Genomic DNA, 22,885 nt, shown 5'->3' on the forward strand with positions numbered 1-22,885 from the left:
CTGGACCCAACCATTTTGTCACATAAATTCCCCGCCGTGTGTTTACATACAGGCCTGTATTAATCAATGCAGAAAGCTATTTAGTGTTTCCTGCTGATTCTTTATATAAAGGGAAACAACAACAAGTTTATTAAAGATAGTAAAAGTATATTCATTTTTCGGTACACGTTTATTCTAATTGTTTGTAAATATGCATGAAGTTTTTAAGAAGTACTAGCACATGCATCATGTTAAAAAGGGGTTTCATGATATTCATGTATATATTAATGCACATATCGGAAAGGTAACTAGTAGGCGGAGCTTAACCGCGCCATCGAATGCTTAATTAAACTTGGATATTTTATTATTTAAATTAAAAGATGTTCGAAGTGGCATGAGTAAGTGCCTTTTGTGAGCTTCGAACCCACGGCCTCTCTGGTGAGTGTCGTACCCTTAAAGCATGGCCTCACGAAACGTCACGGGAACATTAGTATACCGGACCATCACCTCAATCATTTTTCCTTCTATGTGATATTAATATTATCATAAGATTTCCCCCCTCTTTATGATATCAATATTACCTTAACCATTTCTCCTTTTATGAGATATCAATTATTACAAGTTGTTGCCAACAAATAATCATAGATTATTGATGAAATAAGCACGACCGTCAAGCAATATTTTATTCATATTTATTTAAAATCATAAATAATAATACACATATACATTAAGAATGTATACACTCTTTTAAAGCCAATGACTCTGTTCTGAATAGTTCTCAGCATCATTAATACAATAAATAAATATAACTACAATATCAATTAAATATAGCACACTTGTTGAATGAATAAAATGTTTTTTTCCGCAGAGTACGAATTCTAATGTTCTAGAAACTAAATCGGTTAATTTCAAAATATGAACACTCCACTTCCCCCACGCCTTGGTAATGGTCTGGTTACCAGCTACCAACTCACATCTTGTCAAACAAAATCCGGGTCACTTCGATCGCATAAACATACTACTCATATAATCAGATGAAAAAGAAAAACTCCGGAAAAATGTTTTCTTTCTTTCAAGGTGCGCATTATCATATAATGTTTGCATTCGCTATGTTCTTAATCAGCCATTTCAAACTTCAAAATCGCCGAAAGGAAAATGGGAGTATCGCAAAATGTACATGATCATGGCTTAAGTCTCGGCCGCTTCACCGGCAAGTGTGGGAGATATTTTGCCGGATCTGGATACAGTGCCGTCCTGCTTGCAAATGCCACACATGTAGGGGCACTCTTCCGGTACATTGTAGTACATCTGGCAGTACCGGGCCGGCCAGAACCTGCAATACCCGGGGTCCCCGTTAACCGGACACTGAGCTGGAAAAAGAGAAAACGATCAAATTGAGAATTTCCAATGTTGTGACGCTATTTTAAGACCTAGTTGCAGTGTTTATATTGTTTTCCCCTACGTCATTGACAATCCGTTTCCATTCGTCAGAACAAATAGTACACACAGGTAAGACATTTAGAACATCAGGCTTAAAAATATAGAACCTTTTCAATAAAGGCAGCAAAGAACAACATCAACGAAAACGTTACAAGCATTACTTACCAAACTCACAGGTGTCCCCAGTGAACGGTTTTCGGCAGCTGCATGCACAGGAAGTGGTGTCAAGGGTTCCACCGTTACTGCATCGCTTTCCAGCGCACGGAGCTAATAGAAATATAAGACTGTATCTTGTAAATTCTACAAAAACAACAGAACGTTTCTTTTTCGTCTATTCTTATAACTTTTTTTTAATATAAGCTTCTCGCAGAAAAAAGGTATCCAAGGTTTCCCCGGAACTGCACCGCTTATCGGCATCGCACACCGCTTATCGGCATCGCACACCGCTTAACGGCACCGGTTTAAGAACAATCAAATTGTGCCTTTAGATCAGTCGTGTTAAACTTGTCCACCTTAAGAAAGACTACTCCAGAAATTATGGCCTATCTAATTTAGAGACAGTTGTCTTTCTTGTGACGATAACTTTTCTGTGTAAGGGATGTAACTTACGATCACACAACCCGCACATGACAGGACAGTAGTCTTTCTTGATGTTGTAGTAACGCTCACAGTCCCCGCACCCGACGGTTCCGCCCTGGCTCGAGCACATTGATTTGTCATTTCCGCCGTCACCGTATCCATGACACGTCGCTGCAAAATTACCATACGATACAAGTGCATACTTCTAATGCTATCGCTACTGATACCGGTACTGCTACCGGTACTGCTACCGCTACTGCTACCGCTACTACTACCGCTACTGCTACCGCTACTGCTAACGGTACTGCTACCACTACTACTACCGCTACTGCTACCGGTACTGCTAAAGGTACTGCTACCGCTACTGCTACCGCTACTACTACCGCTACTGCTACCGCTACTGCTACCGCTACTTCTACCGCTACTGCTACCGGTACTACTACCGCTACTGCTACCGGTACTACTACGGCTACTGCTACCGCTACTACTACCGCTACTGCTACCGCTACTGCTACCGCTACTACTACCACTACTACTACCGCTACTGCTAACGGTACTGCTACCACTACTACTACCGCTACTGCTACCGGTACTGCTAAAGGTACTGCTACCGCTACTGCTACCGCTACTACTACCGCTACTGCTACCGCTACTGCTACCGCTACTTCTACCGCTACTGCTACCGGTACTACTACCGCTACTGCTACCGGTACTACTACGGCTACTGCTACCGCTACTACTACCGCTACTGCTACCGGTACTACAACCGCTACTGCTACCGCTACTACTACCGGTACTGCTACCGCTACTACTACCGGTACTGCTACCGCTACTCCTACCGCTACTACTACCGCTACTACTACCGCTACTGCTACCGGTACTGCTACCGCTACTACTACCGCTACTGCTAACGGTACTACTACCGCTACTGCTACCGATACTGCTAACGGTACTGCTAACGGTACTGCTACCGGTACTGCTACCGCTACTACTACCGCTACTGCTACCGCTACTGCTACCGCAGCTGCTGCTGCTACTGCTACTTCTGCTGCTGCTACTGATACCGCTACTACTACCGCTACTCTACCGGTACTGCTACCACAGCTGCTGCTGCTGCTACTGCTACTTCTACTGCTGCTGCTACTGATACCGCTACTACTACCGCTACTGCTAACGCAGCTGCTGCTGCTGCTGCTACTGCTACAACTACTGCTACTGCTACTGCTACAACTTCTGCTACATAATAATAATAATAATAATAATAATAATAATAATAATAATAATAATAATAATAATATCCAACTCGTCGTTCTCAATCGATCTAAGTAAAACTGATACAAAACAAACCTGTACCTGAATTATCTCTGACTCCTGTGTAGCGACACCCAAAGGCGGAAGTGAATGTGGTTACGTTCAACGTAGGGGCTGGCGGTCGACTCGCACCAGGCTGTCCGCTCCCTTGGAAGACAAATGGTATATTTAGATAAAATAGGTGTTACCATGTTTCTGATAATAGATTACAGGATGAACTGCCGTGTAAGTGAACCGTCCGTCATCTCCGTTCGCGATGGAACCAAAACAAACCCATCTTTTTTGCGATGGATTCAAGTCCATCTTCTTTTCCGAGGGAACCAAACCGACCCTATCTCTATTTGCGGGTGATCCGAACCGATTTAATCTTTTATTGCGGGGGAAACAAAACAACACAATTTCAATTTGCAAGTGACTCCAACCGACCCCATCTCAATTTGCGGGAGATGAAAAACGACACCATCTCTATTGGCGGGAGATAAAAACCGACACCATCTTTGTTTGTGGGAGAGGTGGTCTGACAAACCGACGCGATCTCCGTTTGTGGGAGGAGGTGGTCTGACAAACCGACACGATATCTCTGTTTGTGGGAGGAGGGTGGTCTGACAAACCGACACACTCTCTGTTTGCAGAAGAAGGCTGGGGTGACATAGAGACATCATCCATGTTCGTGGGAGGAAGGTTGGCTGACAAACTGACACTATCTCTATTTGCAGTAGAACAAAAGTTTAAAATAATATAATAATAAAAATATTTTTTCTGTTGGAAAGCTTGAAATGTAGATGTACCTTTATTTTTTCAATCAATAATGGACACGTTTACGTGATTCTTGTATGCGGTATGTTGACGTAATTGCAAATATCTAAAAGAAGTCCAATATGGCGGTAAATTGCATTAGCCATTGAGCAAATGCGCGCCGAGGCAGGAACGCGCTGACCTACCTCCACAAATTCCACACATGTAGGGACACTCTGCCGGGACGTTGTTGTAGCGTGTGCAATAGGTGGGCGGCCAGTCGCGTCCACACACAAAACTGTCACTGGCAGGACAATTCACTGAAATGATAAGCGAGAGATTAGGATTTCCGGATGCAGGTGCGCCTGTGCATTTGTCCTCGTAACGTTCTGTGCATTTAACAAGCAAAGAGTTTTGACAAATTGTAACAGAAATTATAATATAGCTTTTATTCCTACATGACTGTGTGGAATAAGAGATTCATGTGTGTCGATAGGTAAAAGGATTAATTGGCTGTATTTATTTGTACTACTATGCTACCTACATAGTTTACACTTGAACAACAACAATAGTTAAGAGTGAATACCAGTCTTCGGCTTAATTCCATATAATACACATGAGAAACGTTGTTTTGAGATAGTGGTACTTGTTGTTTGATGGTTGATAATATGATTTCATTATCTATGTGGAGGAAGAATGATTAAAAGTGTAAATCAGAGTTTCACATAGCCCCAAGTTCTATTTTGAGCGTAAAAAAAAATGAAGTGGTTTACCATAAACAGGAAATGTCCACTCAGTGTGGCTGCCTGGAAAACCCCGACGTATACTTACATTGTTCGCATTTCTCTCCCGAGTAAGGGTTTGGACATTCACATTTGCAGGCGCTTGGGTTGAGCTTGCCCTTGTTCAAACACACAAGACCGTTGCACTCTGTAAAAACAAACAATGGAGCATCCTAATTTGACAAAGTCTAGAATAACTTTTCACGTCTTATTTTACCTTTATGAATAACGTTTTAACCTTGATCGTACTATTTCTGTTAATTACCGTCCATTTGATTTTTGAAAACTCTGCTACCTATGTTTAGTACCGTATATTTTTTGTAAAAAAAGCTCGGTGACTTTCAATAACTGATTTAGTTAAACTTAACGCTTAGATAGACAAAACGGTAAGATTCAAACAGTGCTTGGGAATTTGTTCTCACCACACAATCCTTTGTTACAATTATTCGGACACGCCTCGCATCTCGCCCCAGCAGTGTAGGGATAGGCGAGGTCGGATTGCCTGAAAGAGAACAAAATAAAACATCCACATCAACTCAAGCATTTTAACATCATAATTATCTGAAATCTTCGACGTTCAACAAATGGTGTAGATCACCCAGATGGCGCTAAACTAAAAAGATATTTAAAATGATATTAATAAAACAGATTTCTGACGAACATTTTCATGATCGACGATGCTAGGGGCAGACCTTATACATGACATGAATCCATGAATGAATTTTGAAAGATATATTGCTAAAGAGATTGATCTTTGCCACTTGTGGCGTAGAAAAAAGAATACTGAAGGTTATTCGGTCATTCAAGCCGTCAATTATAATAAATTTTATGAATAAAACTGACACTTATTACAATGGTAAATTAATGAGCCAATAAATCAATGAATATATAAATAAATAAACTTATTGCTAAGTCGAACAATGCGTTGAATGAACAAAACGACGCCATAAGTGATTTAGGTAAATGTCGTATGACAAAAATAGACGGACGAACAAATGAACAAGCGAATCTCCATATTATCAAAATTTTCCATTCAGTCTTCAAAAATATCTCAGGATTCAATCAAGTATAACAAAGCATTTATGTTCTTTTGTGTGAGGACATATCAATTTACCCGTGGGCTTTTGTACACTGTGAACTATGTCTATTGAAAAATGAAATTCAACGTTTTGAATCGGGACCTATATAATATGAAGTTTAAGACTTCCGTGTTGTCACCGACCAATCGTTTTTAAATGTTTTGTGTAAACACAGATCATGAAACTGAAATATGATTGCAAGTTGCCAATGCTATAGAACATTATTTCAAAATAATTGGAACTTCATTTTAGCTGTACGATAAAGTTCAGGAAGTTAAGACATTTGCAGAGAGATATTCGGAAATCTCAGCACTATGAGTGTAAGCTGTGTTATAGATTCGAACGAACTATGAACATGTTTTTAAGGGACGTACGCATCAGTTTGCGATGGGAGTAAGCGTACCGCCTACGTAAGAGATTATCGCTAGCTATGGGGGTTAACGTCAGTACAGGACGTTCGGTAACAACTAAGTGTGATCTGCTTATTGTTAAGGAAGAAAAGCCCGAAATACTAAGTGTCGTACAGGACATACGGGATTTCGCCCGAGACGTTTACGTCAATTACGTCGTGCGAACGGTACGAGTGACAGACTTTGATCCAAGAGACAAGTATATTTGTAGAAAGGTTCTGTTCTTTGTACAAAGTGAAAGTGTCGCATTACAGCGTCACGTACCAGTATGGATGACGTCACTTCCGAATATTGATTACAAAAATCGCGGGAGTTACCTTATCTTGAGCATAGACAGAGGAGCGTACGACGAAGATGCCGGGATAGTTAGAAATATTCACCAAAATGGAATCAATTTCCGAGTGGTGACTGTCCCAGATGTTCGCTTTGCGTTTCAATGGTGGCCTATTGTATTACGGTTTATTCATCGGAAACCACATGAAACACCACAGCGCATGAATATTCTCTACACAGAAACGTACATTACAAATCGCGGCGTGGAGAGTTCTCATAATGCTGAGAGTCGTACAAGAAACAGTGTCCACGAGTTTCTGCATTGTCAGAGCGGACATGTGAGAGTTTTTTGGAGCGATGCTTGTCGAATAGAGGACCCGGATGTTAGACTCGTTTTGGTCAACACATCAGATGAATTTCGGATACGTTCGCTCCGAAAGTACATCAACAAGCTTCACCCGGAATCCTTCGTTCTTGTTGATTGGGGTATTGAAGAAGAACTTTTGGAAGAAGCGAAAGTGAAAGTATTCCCGTGTTGTGAATACATGAAAGCGATCTTTCCTATAATGATGCGACTTCAGTTGATTATACCGAGAAGAGGGCTGAAGGTCCCTCTACGACCCGACGGTCCTGTTTTAATAAAAAAGGAGGGAAGTGGGTTCGATGGGCGTTGTGTACGAATCGCACTTAGTGTGAAATGGAAGCCATACACTTATGACGATTTAAAGGAACGATTAAACGGTGTCTCCGTGCGAGTAGAACGACTTTCTCCCAACTCTGACTTATGGGAAACAGTGGCAAGGGACATAACTCCCTCGACAAATAAATTTGAAGACAAGGTCCATAGTAACGGGCCTTACCAATACCGGGTGTTCTCAATTAACGCATGGGATGTGGCTTCGGACTTCATATCTTCAAGTATTATACATGTATGAACGAGGCGGTAGTTCTAATTGTAACACTCAATCCGAAATACTCGTGCCGTAAAGTTATATCATTTAAAGAAAAAGCAAACACTACCTGTACATGGAAAACATATGAAGTTTCTGTTGTTTTTAAATGTCGTTAGCGTCAACTTTCTATAAAGGTGTACTTGTTAGCACTCACGCCCATATTAATCACTATTCTAGTTAGTATATTCATGTTCATGCCAAATCCGTTGCGTGTATATGCATCTGAAAAAGGAGGCTTAAGGTTTGTTGGTAAAAACGTGTTCATTTACCACATTACTTCATGAAGTAACACTTAAAAATCTGTTCTACCAGACTCGTATACGTACACGAATCGTTTTGCAATCTCTCAAAGAGCGGCGTCTCATTTCGCTTTAACAGCGCCATGAATTATAAAAAAACACCCGTGGTAGTTAAAGTTCTAAACATGAATAAAACATTGACATGAATACATCATTTTTGAGTGAATTTGACTGATGTTTGTATTGTCAAATTATGATTGTGTTGAAACTGCTTAGAGCATTAAATGCACTGATCTCCCTGTAAGTATAGGGGAAATTGTTTTATTTTACACGTCTGTACTAGCGAATCAATATAAATGAAATTCTATCCTTTCTTTTCATTCAAACTTCCTGAATTTAATTTGCCTACGGTGCAAAATAAATAGTTAAATGCAAACTGGTTATGTATTTACTTTTATTGTAGGAATAATTACAGACTCGTTTTGTAAATTCAAAAGTCCTCATGGTCAAAAAAGCGATTATTGTGACATGTCAAAATCTAATATGAACGGAGCAAAAATCAAAAACTTCACAATGTATTTAAACACAAAGCTACTTAATAATTGTCTTTAAACTTTAACTTTTGTCAATAATCAAGGCACTTACATTGATGTGTCAGATACATGTTACACGAGACGAGAACTGATGTGTCAGATACAAGTTCACGAGACGTACATTGATGTGTCAGATACATGTAACACGAGGCGTATGTTGATGTGTCAGATATATATTACACGAGACGTACGTTGATGTGCCAGATACATATTACACGAGACGTACGTTGATGTGTCAGATACATATTACACGAGACGTACGTTGATGTGTCAGATACATATTACACGAGACGCACGTTGATGTGTCAGATACATATAACACGAGACGCACGTTGATGTGTCAGATACATATTACACGAGACGCACGTTGATGTGTCAGATACATATTGCACGAGACGCACGTTGATGTGTCAGATACATATTACACGAGACGCACGTTGATGTGTCAGATACATATTGCACGAGACGCACGTTCATGTGTCAGATACATATTGCACGAGACGCACGTTCATGTGTCAGATACATATTGGACGAGACGCACGTTCATGTGTCAGATACATATTGCACGAGACGCACGTTGATGTGTCAGATACATATTGCACGAGACGCACGTTGATGTGTCAGATACATATTGCACGAGACGCACGTTGATGTGTCAGATACATATTGCACGAGACGCACGTTGATGTGTCAGATACATATTGCACGAGACGCACGTTGATGTGTCAGATACATATTGCACGAGACGCACGTTGATGTGTCAGATACATATTGCACGAGACGCACGTTGATGTGTCAGATACATATTACACGAGACGCACGTTGATGTGTCAGATACATATTACACGAGACGCACGTTGATGTGTCAGATACATATTACACGAGACGCACGTTGATGTGTCAGATACATCTTACACGAGACGCACATTGATGTCTCAGATACATGTTACACGACACGTACATTGATGTGTCAGATACATGTTACACGACACGTACATTAAAGTACCAGATACATGTTACACGAGACGTTCATTGATGTGTTAGACACAAGTTACACGACACGTACATTGATGTGTCAGATACATGTTACACGACACGTACATTGATGTGTCAGATACATGGTACACGAGACGTACATTAATGTGTCAGATATAAGTTATACAGCACGTACATTGATGTGTCAGATACATGGTACACGAGACGTACATTGATGTGTCAGATATAAGTTATACAGCACGTACATTGATGTGTCAGATACATGTTACACAGCACATACATTAATGTGTCAGATTCATGTTACGAAGTACGTCCATTGACGTGTCAGATTCATGTTACACAGTACATACATTGATGTGTCATGTAACACAGTACATAAATTGATGTGTCAGATCCATGTCTCACAACACGAGCAATGGTGTGTCAGATACATGTTACACGAGACGAACATATCTTTTACAATGAAACTGATAATGATAACAATAATTATACTGTTGGTGAAGGAAACTCACCCGGAAGCGTAGTTGCACACATAATATCGGACGTATCGGGTAGAGGGGCACTCTGCATATCCACACCCGATCAGGTAAGTCCCGTTCTGAACAATCTGAATGAAACATTTAATTTATACAGAAAATTTCCGCATCACTGCATGTGTTGTATTGGTTATGCATTACTGTACAGCCATACACAAACAAACGTGTACTAACATCAAATAACCTTATTTAACGTGTATGTGTACATGGTAATATATTTTTACATAAAACATGTGTTGATGGTAAACGACATTTTCATAAAGGTCAGACATCATCAATCCTGAGTGATTAACGTATAAATGAACATGATAACCACTCACCTGTGTGAAATGTGCCACCTGCCTCCAACCCTCAGGTCCTAGATAGGAGTCGGGCTCATAACCGTACCGGTAGAGGGAGATCTCGTCGTACCACATTTGAATTGCCTCTTGCCAGCTTTCGAAACCAACAGCCACATTCTGACCCACTGACAAACCAAGGACTGGAACACGGCAGGGCTTTTTGTTTAAGTACTTGGTCGAAATAAATAAATCGTTCTGAATTGTAAATGTAAAAATAAATAACAGGCACGTTAGCATTTCTTAATCTGGTTACGTGAAAAAATGATATTTGACTAAACTAGCAATTGGGTTTATCTAACGCCTTTTGGTTGCGTCCAATGTTGTCGAACCAAATTTAAAACCATTTACAAAACCACGAACTTGACCTCAAAATCACCATCTTCTGGTCATAATCAATAAGCTAACTACATTTGAAACTATTATCGTCATGTATCTTGGATATATAAAGCGGAAACTGTTTTCATAAAACAGGTCAACCTGAACTTGACCTTGACCTACTAAACCTACCAGTAAAAATAAATCGTCATCTTTGATCTTAAATGATATGCATACAAAGTTTGAAGACTTCACAAGTTATTTTTCCGAAAATAGGGTTTCATACAAGTGTAACTAGGACCTTGGAACTATGGATAATTTACTATCCACGGCTAATATTGACATCAAGACGTCATTAAGAAATTACTGATCGGAAACCGATTTTCTTAAACGGTCATTGTCTAAAGCTAACTTATCCCAAAATCAATAGGTATCATCTACTGACCATGAAGCAGGTCGATCGAAACATATTGATCGAAATAGAACGAGTGAAACCGAGAACACAGACGCTGACGACGCGGTCCACACGGGCAACGATATCCCTGTTTCGCATGCGAAACTTGAATACGACACCTTATACCCCGTGTCCCTACCTGGTAATTTCCGATCATCGTCATGAGCTAGCTTACACTGCTGGGCCCACTTCTGTGCAACAGCAGCAAGCCTGTCGTCCCATTGCTGTCAGAAGACAAGGTTTATTAAAGGTGGTGTATGTTCAAGGTACCGTTGTATGTTAAATATACCCATTTAGCCCAAGTCATTTCAACAACGCCGAACACTTTACTTGTGAAATATCCGGACTTAGCCTTATTCTGCTTTGTAAATAATACACATTCCCATGTTCCCATGATTGTCCAATCAGGTTACGTCGAAGATAGAAGTGGTTAACGTGTACTTATACGGGTTTCCATCCTACATGGAACAATTGCAGTTTAGTGTTAGATTTGTTTGCGATATATTTCTATAAACTAATACTAATAAGTACAAATAATTAATTTCCAATGAGAAGAAAGTCAGAAATTACTTTCCGCGAGTAAGTGTACATATCAATTTAAGCGTGTACACACACCATAGCGCACATGTCCATACGTACACGTACACGTACAAGTAATGTTTCACAGCCGTTCATCATCAGAATTTGTTTTCAAAATAATATTAAAACCCTAACGTTTGTCAATGCAGGTGATTTCGGAATGAATTACTTAAAATTTCGCATTTTCGAATGTCTACGTTTTTGTCGTCGTTGGCGGCGGCTGAGGAAAGATTAGCCAAAACTGTTCAAATGTTTATGTTTTCTGTACAAGTTCACTTTTACATTGAAATCTGTTATTACTACCAGTAACATTCACTTCCATCAAGCCACAACACCGCTATTTCAACTTTCTACTCTTTGTTATTACTGCATTTTGATGTATTTGTTAAACAAGGGAAACAACTTATTAATTATGTGTAAAAGTTATCGCTCCCTTCCTTCTTATCAAAACAAGCAATTGATTCACAGTTATTGCGTTTTACTACACCATGAAAGCAGAAGTCGTAAATTATAACCTAATCAATTTAGATTTATATGCGGTGTGAGCATGTCTTTTCGCCTTGCCCTGGCACAAATCCCCTTGTGAACAGCGGAAATAAATAATAACAAATACGTGACATCTGAAAAGGATTGTTTGTTAGTGTTTTATAGCCATCACTAATGCTTGAAACTATAGCAATAAACATGAAAGATGGGAAACTTAACTGCACTTTATCACTGACGAGGAAAAGAACCTAGCTGGTTAATTTGATTGAGTGTCTGTCAGTGTAAAGACACTATTAGGAGTACAAACAAATTATAAACAACTAGGCTGATTAAATAAAACATGGTGATCTATTTTCAAACGAAAAATACCTGTCGACTTATGATTTATTTCGCTTAGTTTGAAAAGGAAAGTACGGTGGCACAGAGGTGACACAATATAAACAAAGTGTTGCGGATGTCACCGCAGTGCCATCGTAGAAAACAGCAGAGGTCGAAGAAAAATTATCCCGCCTGAAATACTATGAAAAGGTTAAACAATGACACACCAACCCGTCATATGAACAAAGTACGGTATAGTGTACTTTTGAATTTCGTCAACTCTCAATTCATGTTTAAGGAAATGTCTTTTACTGATGATAAACATGTTCAAGAATGTGTAAAATATAATTTGGCTAGTTAAATGGATTTATCATGACTTTTGTGAGCTCTTGTAATCCACTGGGACTGACACACCAGGGTTATTGAAAAACATATAACTGTAACATGCAAATTCATTGGAAGAATAGTTCTCTCCCCTGCCTCATGCATATTCATTAAAACGAGATTTTGTCAGTCAATCGACCCACGGTTTTTATAAAGTTTAACGGAATTAAGTAGCGTGCTTGCTGACGATGATTCTTCAATAACAAAAAGCATCTTTTTAAAGTCATTAAAGAGCAATTAATTTAAAAAATAGTATCAAAATTGAGATATATAAAAAGGAGGCTGGACAATGGGTCGGGAATCATTGTAAAACGAGAAATAAGTAGTTGTTTGATAACCCCGACCCCTGTACCACCCATGGGCACCATCCATGCTAACATCTATAACGTACCAAGGACATAAGGTCCGCGGCGGGAGGCTGGACATTTGATCGGAGGTCATTGTGAAATTGGGTGATAAAGAGACGGTCGCTGATCGCTACCCCAACACTGGTGACCCCTGAGCTGTCTGTCAGACAGAGGGTGTGGCCTGGCCTTGCACGGTACTCATCCGTGCACGAGAGCTGGAAAACAAGAGGACGATTATTCCTTAAAAGATATGTGCCCCGATTGACTTACTGAACATGAATCGAGTTTTGCATTAAGGCTGGAGTCGGTTATATATGATAATAAAGTCAATATTAAGGGTTATGTTTTTATTCCGCCTTTTCAAAGAGGGCCTAAATGAGACTGATGACAGTCGGTCAATAGTAAAACAAAAGAAGAAGAAACATGTCTCGACCAGTTCTGCTTAGGTCAGGAACAAATGATACATAGTATTTTATCATTAACTACCCCAAAAGCTGAAGGAAATACTAAGGAAAATCAAGAAAAATATGTTAACAAGAAGAGGAAGGAAAATACGTTCAACTGTTTTCTAGAAGATGTGTGCGTTGTAATTAATGATATACTCAGCGTGCATTCATTTTAAAAGTACACGTTCAATTTGTTTGCAAATTATTAAAGACATATCAAATAATTGCATTTCAAACATCGTCTAGAGATTAATGTTGCATTGCTGGCAATGTATTGTTTATAAAAAAACACAAAGTAATTGACGTATGACGTGCATCTTGTGCTCTGTTTCAACCTGGGAGATGTTTTACCATGTTCTGGCTCTTGTTAACGTTTTAGTAAGCTTTTATTATAAAAACACATTTAATATAATAAATCCATTTAATGCACAACTCGTGCTTTCGTTAATGATTTCAATGTTTATTTTCCATCAAATCGTTAAGCCATTCATTAAATTTGTTTCCTGCAATTAGCGACGTTCAAGATTGACGTATTGTCGTTAAGTATCGGTGAGGCATTTAAAGGCGTGTATTTTATAACGGCAAGAATATTCTTAAAATTTGTTCAAACTGAGTTTTATATAACTGAACATTTTGAACAAGCACCAAACAGAAATTAAATTACTCATTTTAACCAAGTTTTGTAAATCCACGACTTACGTCATTTACATCAATAGCACTACTAATTAATTTAAGTAAGTGTTAACAAAGATTTCTTATTTAATTGCTTGCTATTGTATTAATCATTTTGAACACATTTTACACTAAAGTATTTATTTCGATGTCGAATGTCAGTGGGTCCCTTAAACCTTGTGCGTTGAACAAGGGTCTATGTAAAACTTAAACTATTGAAGGTTAAATTGAGAGAAGTATAATATGCGACGTGTTAGGAGCTTAGCCTATTGATAAGCATGTCAACGAGAATAAAGTTCAATAAACATAATACAAAAGCCATTCCATGATACCCAAAGCGTCAAGGGGAGAAAGGGGTACGTGGGGTTTGAGTAACTTTGAATTTTGTTTTGAATTTAAAGCTCGTTCAGTGGTAGTCAACAAAGAACATTTCATTTTCTTTGGTGACTACCACTTAACGACATTTAAAGCTGCACTCTCACAGATATACCATTTTTGCAACTTTTTTATTTTTTTGTCTTGGAAACAGCATTTTTTGGCGTAAATATCTGCAAACCAATAATAAAAGATTGCTGACAAAAGATCAGATCGCATATTTTCGTTCGAAAATTAATGTTTTATTGCATAAACCGTTACTAACGGTTTAAGAAAGATGCATGAAACATCAATTTTTGAATTTAAATATAAAAATCTGCGACCTGATTTTTTTGCGAGCAGTCTTATATAACTTGTTTCCATGGATTTATGACTGCTTTTAATCCCGAGTCTATCAACGATACTCACAGCGTCTGGCGGGATGTTGTTGGAGCGGGTGGGGGAGGTGGGTTGCGGCTGGGAAGCAGCTGTCACTCCTACAGTGGTCCGTACGAAGGTGTCTGAAGACAGTGGACATTCGGTCAATACTGTTTATCCTAATATTTCAAGTTGACATGTACCAATTACCTCTTGATTAAAGCGTCCAAATCGCCAACATTGTTCAGCTAAATTAGACACTTGTATCAAGGGCCATTACTGTTCATTTAAATCTGATGAATGTCTCAATGGCTACTATTGGTTAGTTAAATCCGATTTTTGTATGATGGACCATCATTGGTTAGTAAAATCTGATAGTGACTCAATGGCTATCATTGGTCAGTTCAATCGTATTTATGTGTCATGGCCCATCATTTTTGCGTTAAATCTGATTTATGGATCATGGCCCATCATTTGTCCGTTAAATCTGATTAATGGATCATGGGCCATCATTTGTCCGTTAAATCTGAATAATGTATCATGACCCATCATATGTCCGTTAAATCTTAAAAATGGATCATGGCCCATCATTTGTCCGTTAAATCTGATTAATGGATCATGGGCCATCATTTGTCCGTTAAATCTGAATAATGTATCATGACCCATCATATGTCCGTTAAATCTGATAAATGGATCATGGCCCATCATTTGTCCGTTAAATCTGATTAATGGATCATGGGCCATCATTTGTCCGTTAAATCTGAATAATGTATCATGACCCATCATATGTCCGTTAAATCTGATAAATGGATCATGGGCCATCATATGTCCGTTAAATCTGATTAATGGATCATGGGCCATCATGTCCGTTAAATCTGATTAATGGATCATTGACCATCATATGTCCGTTAAATCTGATTAATGGATCATTGACCATCATATGCCACTTAAATCCCTTCACCAATGCCGTATAAACAGAAATTCGCCGATACTGATTGTGACATAACGTGTATTGACACTACATTCTTACCTCCAAATGAAGATGCGTCAAACTGTGTTGTCATATTAGGTGGAAATGTGTCCGAAACGAAAGTAGTCTCCATACCAGATGTAAACCCACTTCCGAAAGCATTTCCGAATCTTGAGCTGGGACTTCCAGCATCGTTTATATTTCCATCGGAACTTGACGTCGATCCACCTGAAAATGACGTAGGTGACCCAGAAAACTGCCAAAGATTTGACCCAGACGTTTCCTGCGGACCCGTTGTTTGACTAAGATCTATTCCTGGACCATTTAAATTAACAAATCGTCCTTCTCCAAAAGCTAAACCACCTGTACGAAATGGTGTTTGCGACACCGTGGTTTGACCTGACGTCGAAGATGATGCCGGCCTCTGGCTGCTTTCTGAGCCCAACTCTCTGGATCTAACGCTAAAAGGCTGACCGGAACCTACACTGAAACTAGCGGGCTCCTGCCCTGAGGAAGAACCTAAGAATACACTAAACTGGTTTGAACCAAAACCAAGTGGTTGGGTTCGCCTTGAAACCATTCTCGTGTTTGAGCCCCCGTCTCCGGATGAGCCAGTATTACCAACACTCCAGAACGTTCCTGATTGGCCAGAAATCGTGGGAATATTGATCCCGAATGAGTTAAGCATGGTACTGAAAGGTACATTAGATAACCGCTGCTGTGAGAACGAACCGGCTGTCCCGAGAGGGCGTCGTGATGTTGTGTTATTTCTACGAACAACAACCATTCCCGAGGCTTGCTGGGGCGGTTGGGAGGTAAAAATAATTGGTTCAGGGTTAACATTGCCAGAGGAAACAGAATCCAATCGAAACTGTCGCACACTTGTATCGAACGCTGACCTTGACCTTGGAGTTTGGGTATCCGGCAAGGCGTTACCTTGACCCTGCGATGACCTTTGCCCACTAAATATGACATTAAATGGAGATATCTGATCGCTGGTCACAGTACCAGGACTGTTAGAGGTGATTGTATTTATCACTGGTCCTCTGTTGAAATTGTTCATCAAATTTTGAGTCACTGTGTTCACATTTGACGACATTCTGTCGAGAAGTGATCCTGTATTCATACCAGCACCACCGGATGTGCTTTGCATTAAATTGTTCACTTGATTTTGGACACGACTCATCATGTCTTGTTGTTGCTGTTGTTGTCGTTGCTGTATGTCTGGATTTGAAAGTCTTTGTAGCCCTGAAACAATTAAATAGATAACACATTTTATTTCATTTGTTGCACCGCACGTGTATTACATTGGCTATTGTTTATTATACTTTTTTGAGCAAGGAATGAAAGTAAGCATATAAAGAAACCCTGATGTTCTTCCCGAATATACTATACTATAGTATTTGATACGGTTGATGCGAAGTAATTTTCATTCACTTTGCGATGTCGGATGTAGATTGTGTCTTATAGCCAATAAACAAAGTTATTTCATGAATAATAAAGAGGTCGGAAAAGTTCAGGACAAAAAATGGAGTGGCTGTACAAATTGTACCAGCCTTTACAGGGGAATATAAAACAGTTACATCGATCAATATAGATTTTATTTATTAAAACTGAATAAGTTTATAGCATTGGCAATGGATGAATTGATATCAAGTTGCTCATGAATTATATAAATATAGCAAAGCTTGGTGTCGAGACAAAAGTATCATTTGTTATGACATTGATTATAATGATAGTTAACAACCGTCCACCTACAGAGTATCAGGTTGTTAATCAGTAACTGTCCATTAAATGGCCATCAACAAACCACTGATGTCCATTTTGACAAGCTGATCATATCATATTAGGAGAAAATGCTCATTAAATAGCCAATGAATTGGTTTAAGTGCTGGTCCATTCTCCGGCCGTATCAATAAGTTGTAATGAGGCAACATACGGGGGCATAAATGCGGGGGGTGGGGGGCGGAGGTACATTTGTGGAATGGGAATACATGCGGTGGTTGGCGGTGGCATACATGCGGGTTGTCTGGAGAACGATTTTTTAATAACTAATGGTGTCCTTTTTTAAAACGTACATTCTTGTTGAACGGTGACCACTTTTGTATTTTGGTCTCAATGAAAAGGGTTTATTGTACAGAAAGAAATTTTAAAATATCATAGCGATAACAATATTACAAATACGCATTTGTTTTGGCATTGTAACATTGCCAAATTATTCACCTCGCGTCCAATTTCAGTTAAAATAATGAACATTTAAAAATGCAATAACTTATTCTGTGATATGTCTCGGTCATAAACTTCAAATATTAGTAGTCAGTTAGCAATACTCTTACTTAAAAATGACGCACAGCTGATATGGTTCACCAAGCATCACGATTTAGCCTTATTGCCAACGGTTCGATGCTATACCAGGCTTATACTTTTCGAGAAACAACAGAAAGAAAAAAAATATATATTAAATTTTTACCATCTTGGGGCAATTGGGACAAAGTTAAGCCAGGCAAGAACAATTTTACGATTACATAATAACACTTTTCGTTTCCGCCTCATACACATTTGCCGCGTCTGTCGTAGGGTATGAAATATCTACGACCTATAGCACTTATAGGGTCGCCGCAGCATTACCACGGTCAGATACTGTAGCAGTCACAAATGCTAGGGTAGACGCAAGGCGTATTTTGATTTATTGGTGAAAGAAAAACCTACGGCTGTCGTAAATCCGTTTAAATGATGGCGCACGGGTCCCTACGGCGGCCGTAGAATTTTGACAAAATACAAGAAACACTGGTATCTCTATACATATATTTGCTCCACGCACGGCGAAGACTGCCACAGGGACCGTACGAATTAAGTGCGTGCAGCGTACGAAAGCCGTGCGTTGGCCTAGCATTTCCCGCAGGGTCTGTCACATACTACAAGGCCACCGTACATAGTAGGGCCTAGGGCGCCCGTGGAACCCATGCAACTGCCGCAATTTAAGGGGGTCCACAAAGTCAATTGTAATTCATAAAATTTTAAGGCAGCCGCACTGTAAACGCAAGGCCAGCGTTAGCCCGATGTTTGGTCGCCATGGAACCTCTCTACGGCATGGCTCCGTGCTACAATCCTGTAGCGACCCCTGTGGCCTGTAAGAGATAGGGATACGCCATACGGTAACCCTGCGGCCACCGCTCGTTTCTTTCAATTTCAGATGCCTATGACCGCCGTATCATAGCAGTAGTGCAAATGTGACTGAGGTCGTATACGCATGCTAGTTATTGAACGTTGTCCTAGACAACATGGTACACAACAGTTACTTGATATTTAAATATCTCGGGTTCAGTGACTTTTACTTGTCCACACTTATGAATTGGTATTGAGGTCTGTAAAAATCACCAAAACATTGCTGTCGACAGAAAGGACAGAAACAAAATATCTTCAATATATTTCTATTTAAATCAAAAGGTTAAAAGTGTTCATGTTGGACCAATATTAACTCATAACGCATACCGGTTTCAGTAAATTAGAATGCGACTGTTCTGATTTTGTTTATAGAATGCGACTGTTCTGATTTTGTTTATAGAATGCGACTGTTCTGATTTTGTTTATAGAATGCGACTGTTCTGATTTTGTTTATAGAATGCGACTGTTGTGATTTTGTTTATAGAATGCGACTGTTGTGATTTTGTTTATAGAATGCGACTGTTGTGATTTTGTTTATAGAATGCGACTGTTGTGATTTTGTTTATAGAATGCGACTGTTCTGATTTTGTTTATAGAATGCGACTGTTCTGATTTTGTTTATAGAATGCGACTGTTGTGATTTTGTTTATAGAATGCGACTGTTCTGATTTTGTTTATAGAATGCGACTGTTCTGATTTTGTTTATAGAATGCGACTGTTGTGATTTTGTTTATAGAATGCGACTGTTGTGATTTTGTTTATAGAATGCGACTGTTGTGATTTTGTTTATAGAATGCGACTGTTGTGATTTTGTTTATAGAATGCGACTGTTGTGATTTTGTTTATAGAATGCGACTGTTGTGATTTTGTTTATAGAATGCGACTGTTGTGATTTTGTTTATAGAATGCGACTGTTGTGATTTTGTTTATAGAATGCGACTGTTGTGATTTTGTTTATAGAATGCGACTGTTCTGATTTTGTTTATAGAATGCGACTGTTCTGATTTTGTTTATAGAATGCGACTGTTCTGATTTTGTTTATAGAATGCGACTGTTCTGATTTTGTTTATAGAATGCGACTGTTGTGATTTTGTTTATAGAATGCGACTGTTGTGATTTTGTTTATAGAATGCGACTGTTCTGATTTTGTTTATAGAATGCGACTGTTCTGATTTTGTTTATAGAATGCGACTGTTCTGATTTTGTTTATAGAATGCGACTGTTGTGATTTTGTTTAAAGAATGCGACTGTTGTGATTTTGTTTATAGAATGCGACTGTTGTGATTTTGTTTATAGAATGCGACTGTTGTGATTTTGTTTATAGAATGCGACTGTTCTGATTTTGTTTATAGAATGCGACTGTTGTGATTTTGTTTATAGAATGCGACTGTTCTGATTTTGTTTATAGAATGCGACTGTTCTGATTTTGTTTATAGAATGCGACTGTTCTGATTTTGTTTATAGAATGCGACTGTTCTGATTTTGTTTATAGAATGCGACTGTTCTGATTTTGTTTATAGAATGCGACTGTTGTGATTTTGTTTATAGAATGCGACTGTTGTGATTTTGTTTATAGAATGCGACTGTTGTGATTTTGTTTATAGAATGCGACTGTTGTGATTTTGTTTATAGAATGCGACTGTTGTGATTTTGTTTATAGAATGCGACTGTTGTGATTTTGTTTAAAGAATGCGACTGTTGTGATTTTGTTTATAGAATGCGACTGTTGTGATTTTGTTTATAGAATGCGACTGTTGTGATTTTGTTTATAGAATGCGACTGTTGTGATTTTGTTTATAGAATGCGACTGTTGTGATTTTGTTTAAAGAATGCGACTGTTGTGATTTTGTTTAAAGAATGCGACTGTTGTGATTTTGTTTAAAGAATGCGACTGTTGTGATTTTGTTTAAAGAATGCGACCATATCTCAATACAACATAGGCGTTATCAAAGCCATGTCACTTCTTAGCACTTGTGAACATTTGCCAATGTAGGAAAATAACACAGACTTCACGTACACATAGAAACCAGTGCAGCCGAGTGGGTGACGCCTATTCGATCACACGATGTGATCAACCCCTCTCCACTAATTCGCTTTATGTTCTGCCTGAGGGAGCTGGTTGTTAATTAAGAATAATTGTATAGTAGTAATAAATATGCATATATTTCTAAGTTATGTAATTACATAGATGGTAATTGTTTGTTTCATTTTAAGAAAATAATATGTATCACCGAGTCAGCACTTATAAGTTAAATTCACGAGTTAAATATTTACCTTTTGTGTTAATGAGATGAAAATGCAATCTTAAGTTGCAACAAACACTAACACGGGCTAAAATCAGTGCAACAGGGAGATCAAAATTGGGTGGTTCATTAGGTTACTTCACATCGTTATTTTACACTTAATATCTTGAAAAAAAATGCATTTTTACAAGAAAAAAGGTCCAAGCAACATCCTGGCATTAGAATGCCAATACAACTAGACGGTTGTATTAGTAAACAAAACAACAATGTCTGCCCTCGCGATAGAGGTGAGTGTTGTGTGGATGTGATCGTCATTGTACATAAGGTTCATGAAAATCTTTCAAGTGGTTATAAAAAGGAGATAATTTATTATTATGGGGCAGACAAGAAATCCAGATCTCGACAATGAGCCTATGCACCATTAATGTGGGATCAGCATGGCCTCTCGATGTAGTGAATATTTAACCAGAGTTTCGTAAAGAATCCCCTGGGGTGTAGGACGTCCGATGGATGTAAGGACAGACGGACGGACATTAACGCTATAAACAATACCCACCCACCCATCTCTTCGAGTGTAAAATGGGGGAGGGTCACAATAATTCAGTTTGTGTTTGTTTGATACTTTTTTGGTATTTCCTAAGAACTCTATGCCAATCGCAGTATAAAGACCAGATCACAAATCTCAGAGTCTCGAGTAACGGTCTCTGTGGACCTGCTGAAATCCCGCCTGTAATTCGGTATCACATGTCCCTTTAATGCCACGAGTGTGGAAAAATCATTACAATGTGCATGATGAAGAGCAACAAAATTACTCCGATGTCGATAGTTTGAAAGCAAGAGTATGAATGTAAAAGGTTTTGGTTTTAAGGCATGTAACGTCATGTAATGTTTCCATGTAATACATACAAACTTGTATGGCAACTGGGCTCGTTGAAGTAATTTCCATTGTATTACTGTTAACGATTAGTTCTATTCTCATCAACATTCTCATTAGTTTTGTCATCAAGTAGTGTTATTATCAAAGCCTTAACATCTAATCATACCCGTCCATTTAGTTACAGTTTGATACATTCATTAGAGTAGGCGCAAAACCAAATCATGAACAGAAGGATCATTGTTAGACAAGATTTTTTATGTGTAAATGGAGAATAAGGGGAAGTGGGAGGGAATGGGGTGGGGTAAGATTATTTACCATCGCCATCGGGTAATGCCCATTCGGCGAGCACCAAAAGTTTAAAGTTGTAGAATCTTGTCAAATATTGCAAGCAGACATTCAGCACCAGCACGCATCGGCACTAAAGGCTGATAGGTCGCTTACGTTACCTGGCCCCAATATCACGAAAAAGTCAAATCTCAAAATCAGTCTCCACATATTTCACCATATAAAAGCAAAATATCCTTCAAAATCTTGCATGGTTTTATACTGTTCGAAAACGTATTTTCTCATAGAATGTGTCGATAAAAATGTTTTGTCAATATTTCAAAGAAAACTAATTCTAGAGCAAAAATATACTTGAGTATTTTATAA

General features: G+C 38.8%; 1 protein-coding gene across 1 annotated transcript in view; it reads right to left on the reverse strand.

Moving 5' to 3' along the window:
* Positions 1-648: 648 nt before the first annotated feature.
* LOC128203791 (uncharacterized) overlaps positions 649-22,885 on the reverse strand; it is a 36,562-nt gene continuing 14,325 nt past the window's right edge. Inside the window, exons 3-15 of the mRNA XM_052905336.1 lie at positions 16,010-17,197; positions 15,031-15,122; positions 13,174-13,344; positions 11,155-11,239; positions 10,226-10,386; positions 9,882-9,976; positions 5,249-5,328; positions 4,876-4,974; positions 4,251-4,364; positions 3,352-3,456; positions 2,029-2,169; positions 1,585-1,686; positions 649-1,349 (exon numbers count right to left, since the gene is read on the reverse strand). Coding sequence (XP_052761296.1) covers positions 1,168-1,349; positions 1,585-1,686; positions 2,029-2,169; positions 3,352-3,456; positions 4,251-4,364; positions 4,876-4,974; positions 5,249-5,328; positions 9,882-9,976; positions 10,226-10,386; positions 11,155-11,239; positions 13,174-13,344; positions 15,031-15,122; positions 16,010-17,197 — 2,615 coding nt within the window. The 3' untranslated portion in view covers positions 649-1,167. The remainder of the gene's footprint in view (positions 1,350-1,584; positions 1,687-2,028; positions 2,170-3,351; positions 3,457-4,250; positions 4,365-4,875; positions 4,975-5,248; positions 5,329-9,881; positions 9,977-10,225; positions 10,387-11,154; positions 11,240-13,173; positions 13,345-15,030; positions 15,123-16,009; positions 17,198-22,885) is intronic.

The sequence above is a fragment of the Mya arenaria genome, chromosome 9 (genome assembly GCF_026914265.1).
Source record: "Mya arenaria isolate MELC-2E11 chromosome 9, ASM2691426v1".
NCBI lineage: Eukaryota > Metazoa > Mollusca > Bivalvia > Myida > Myidae > Mya > Mya arenaria.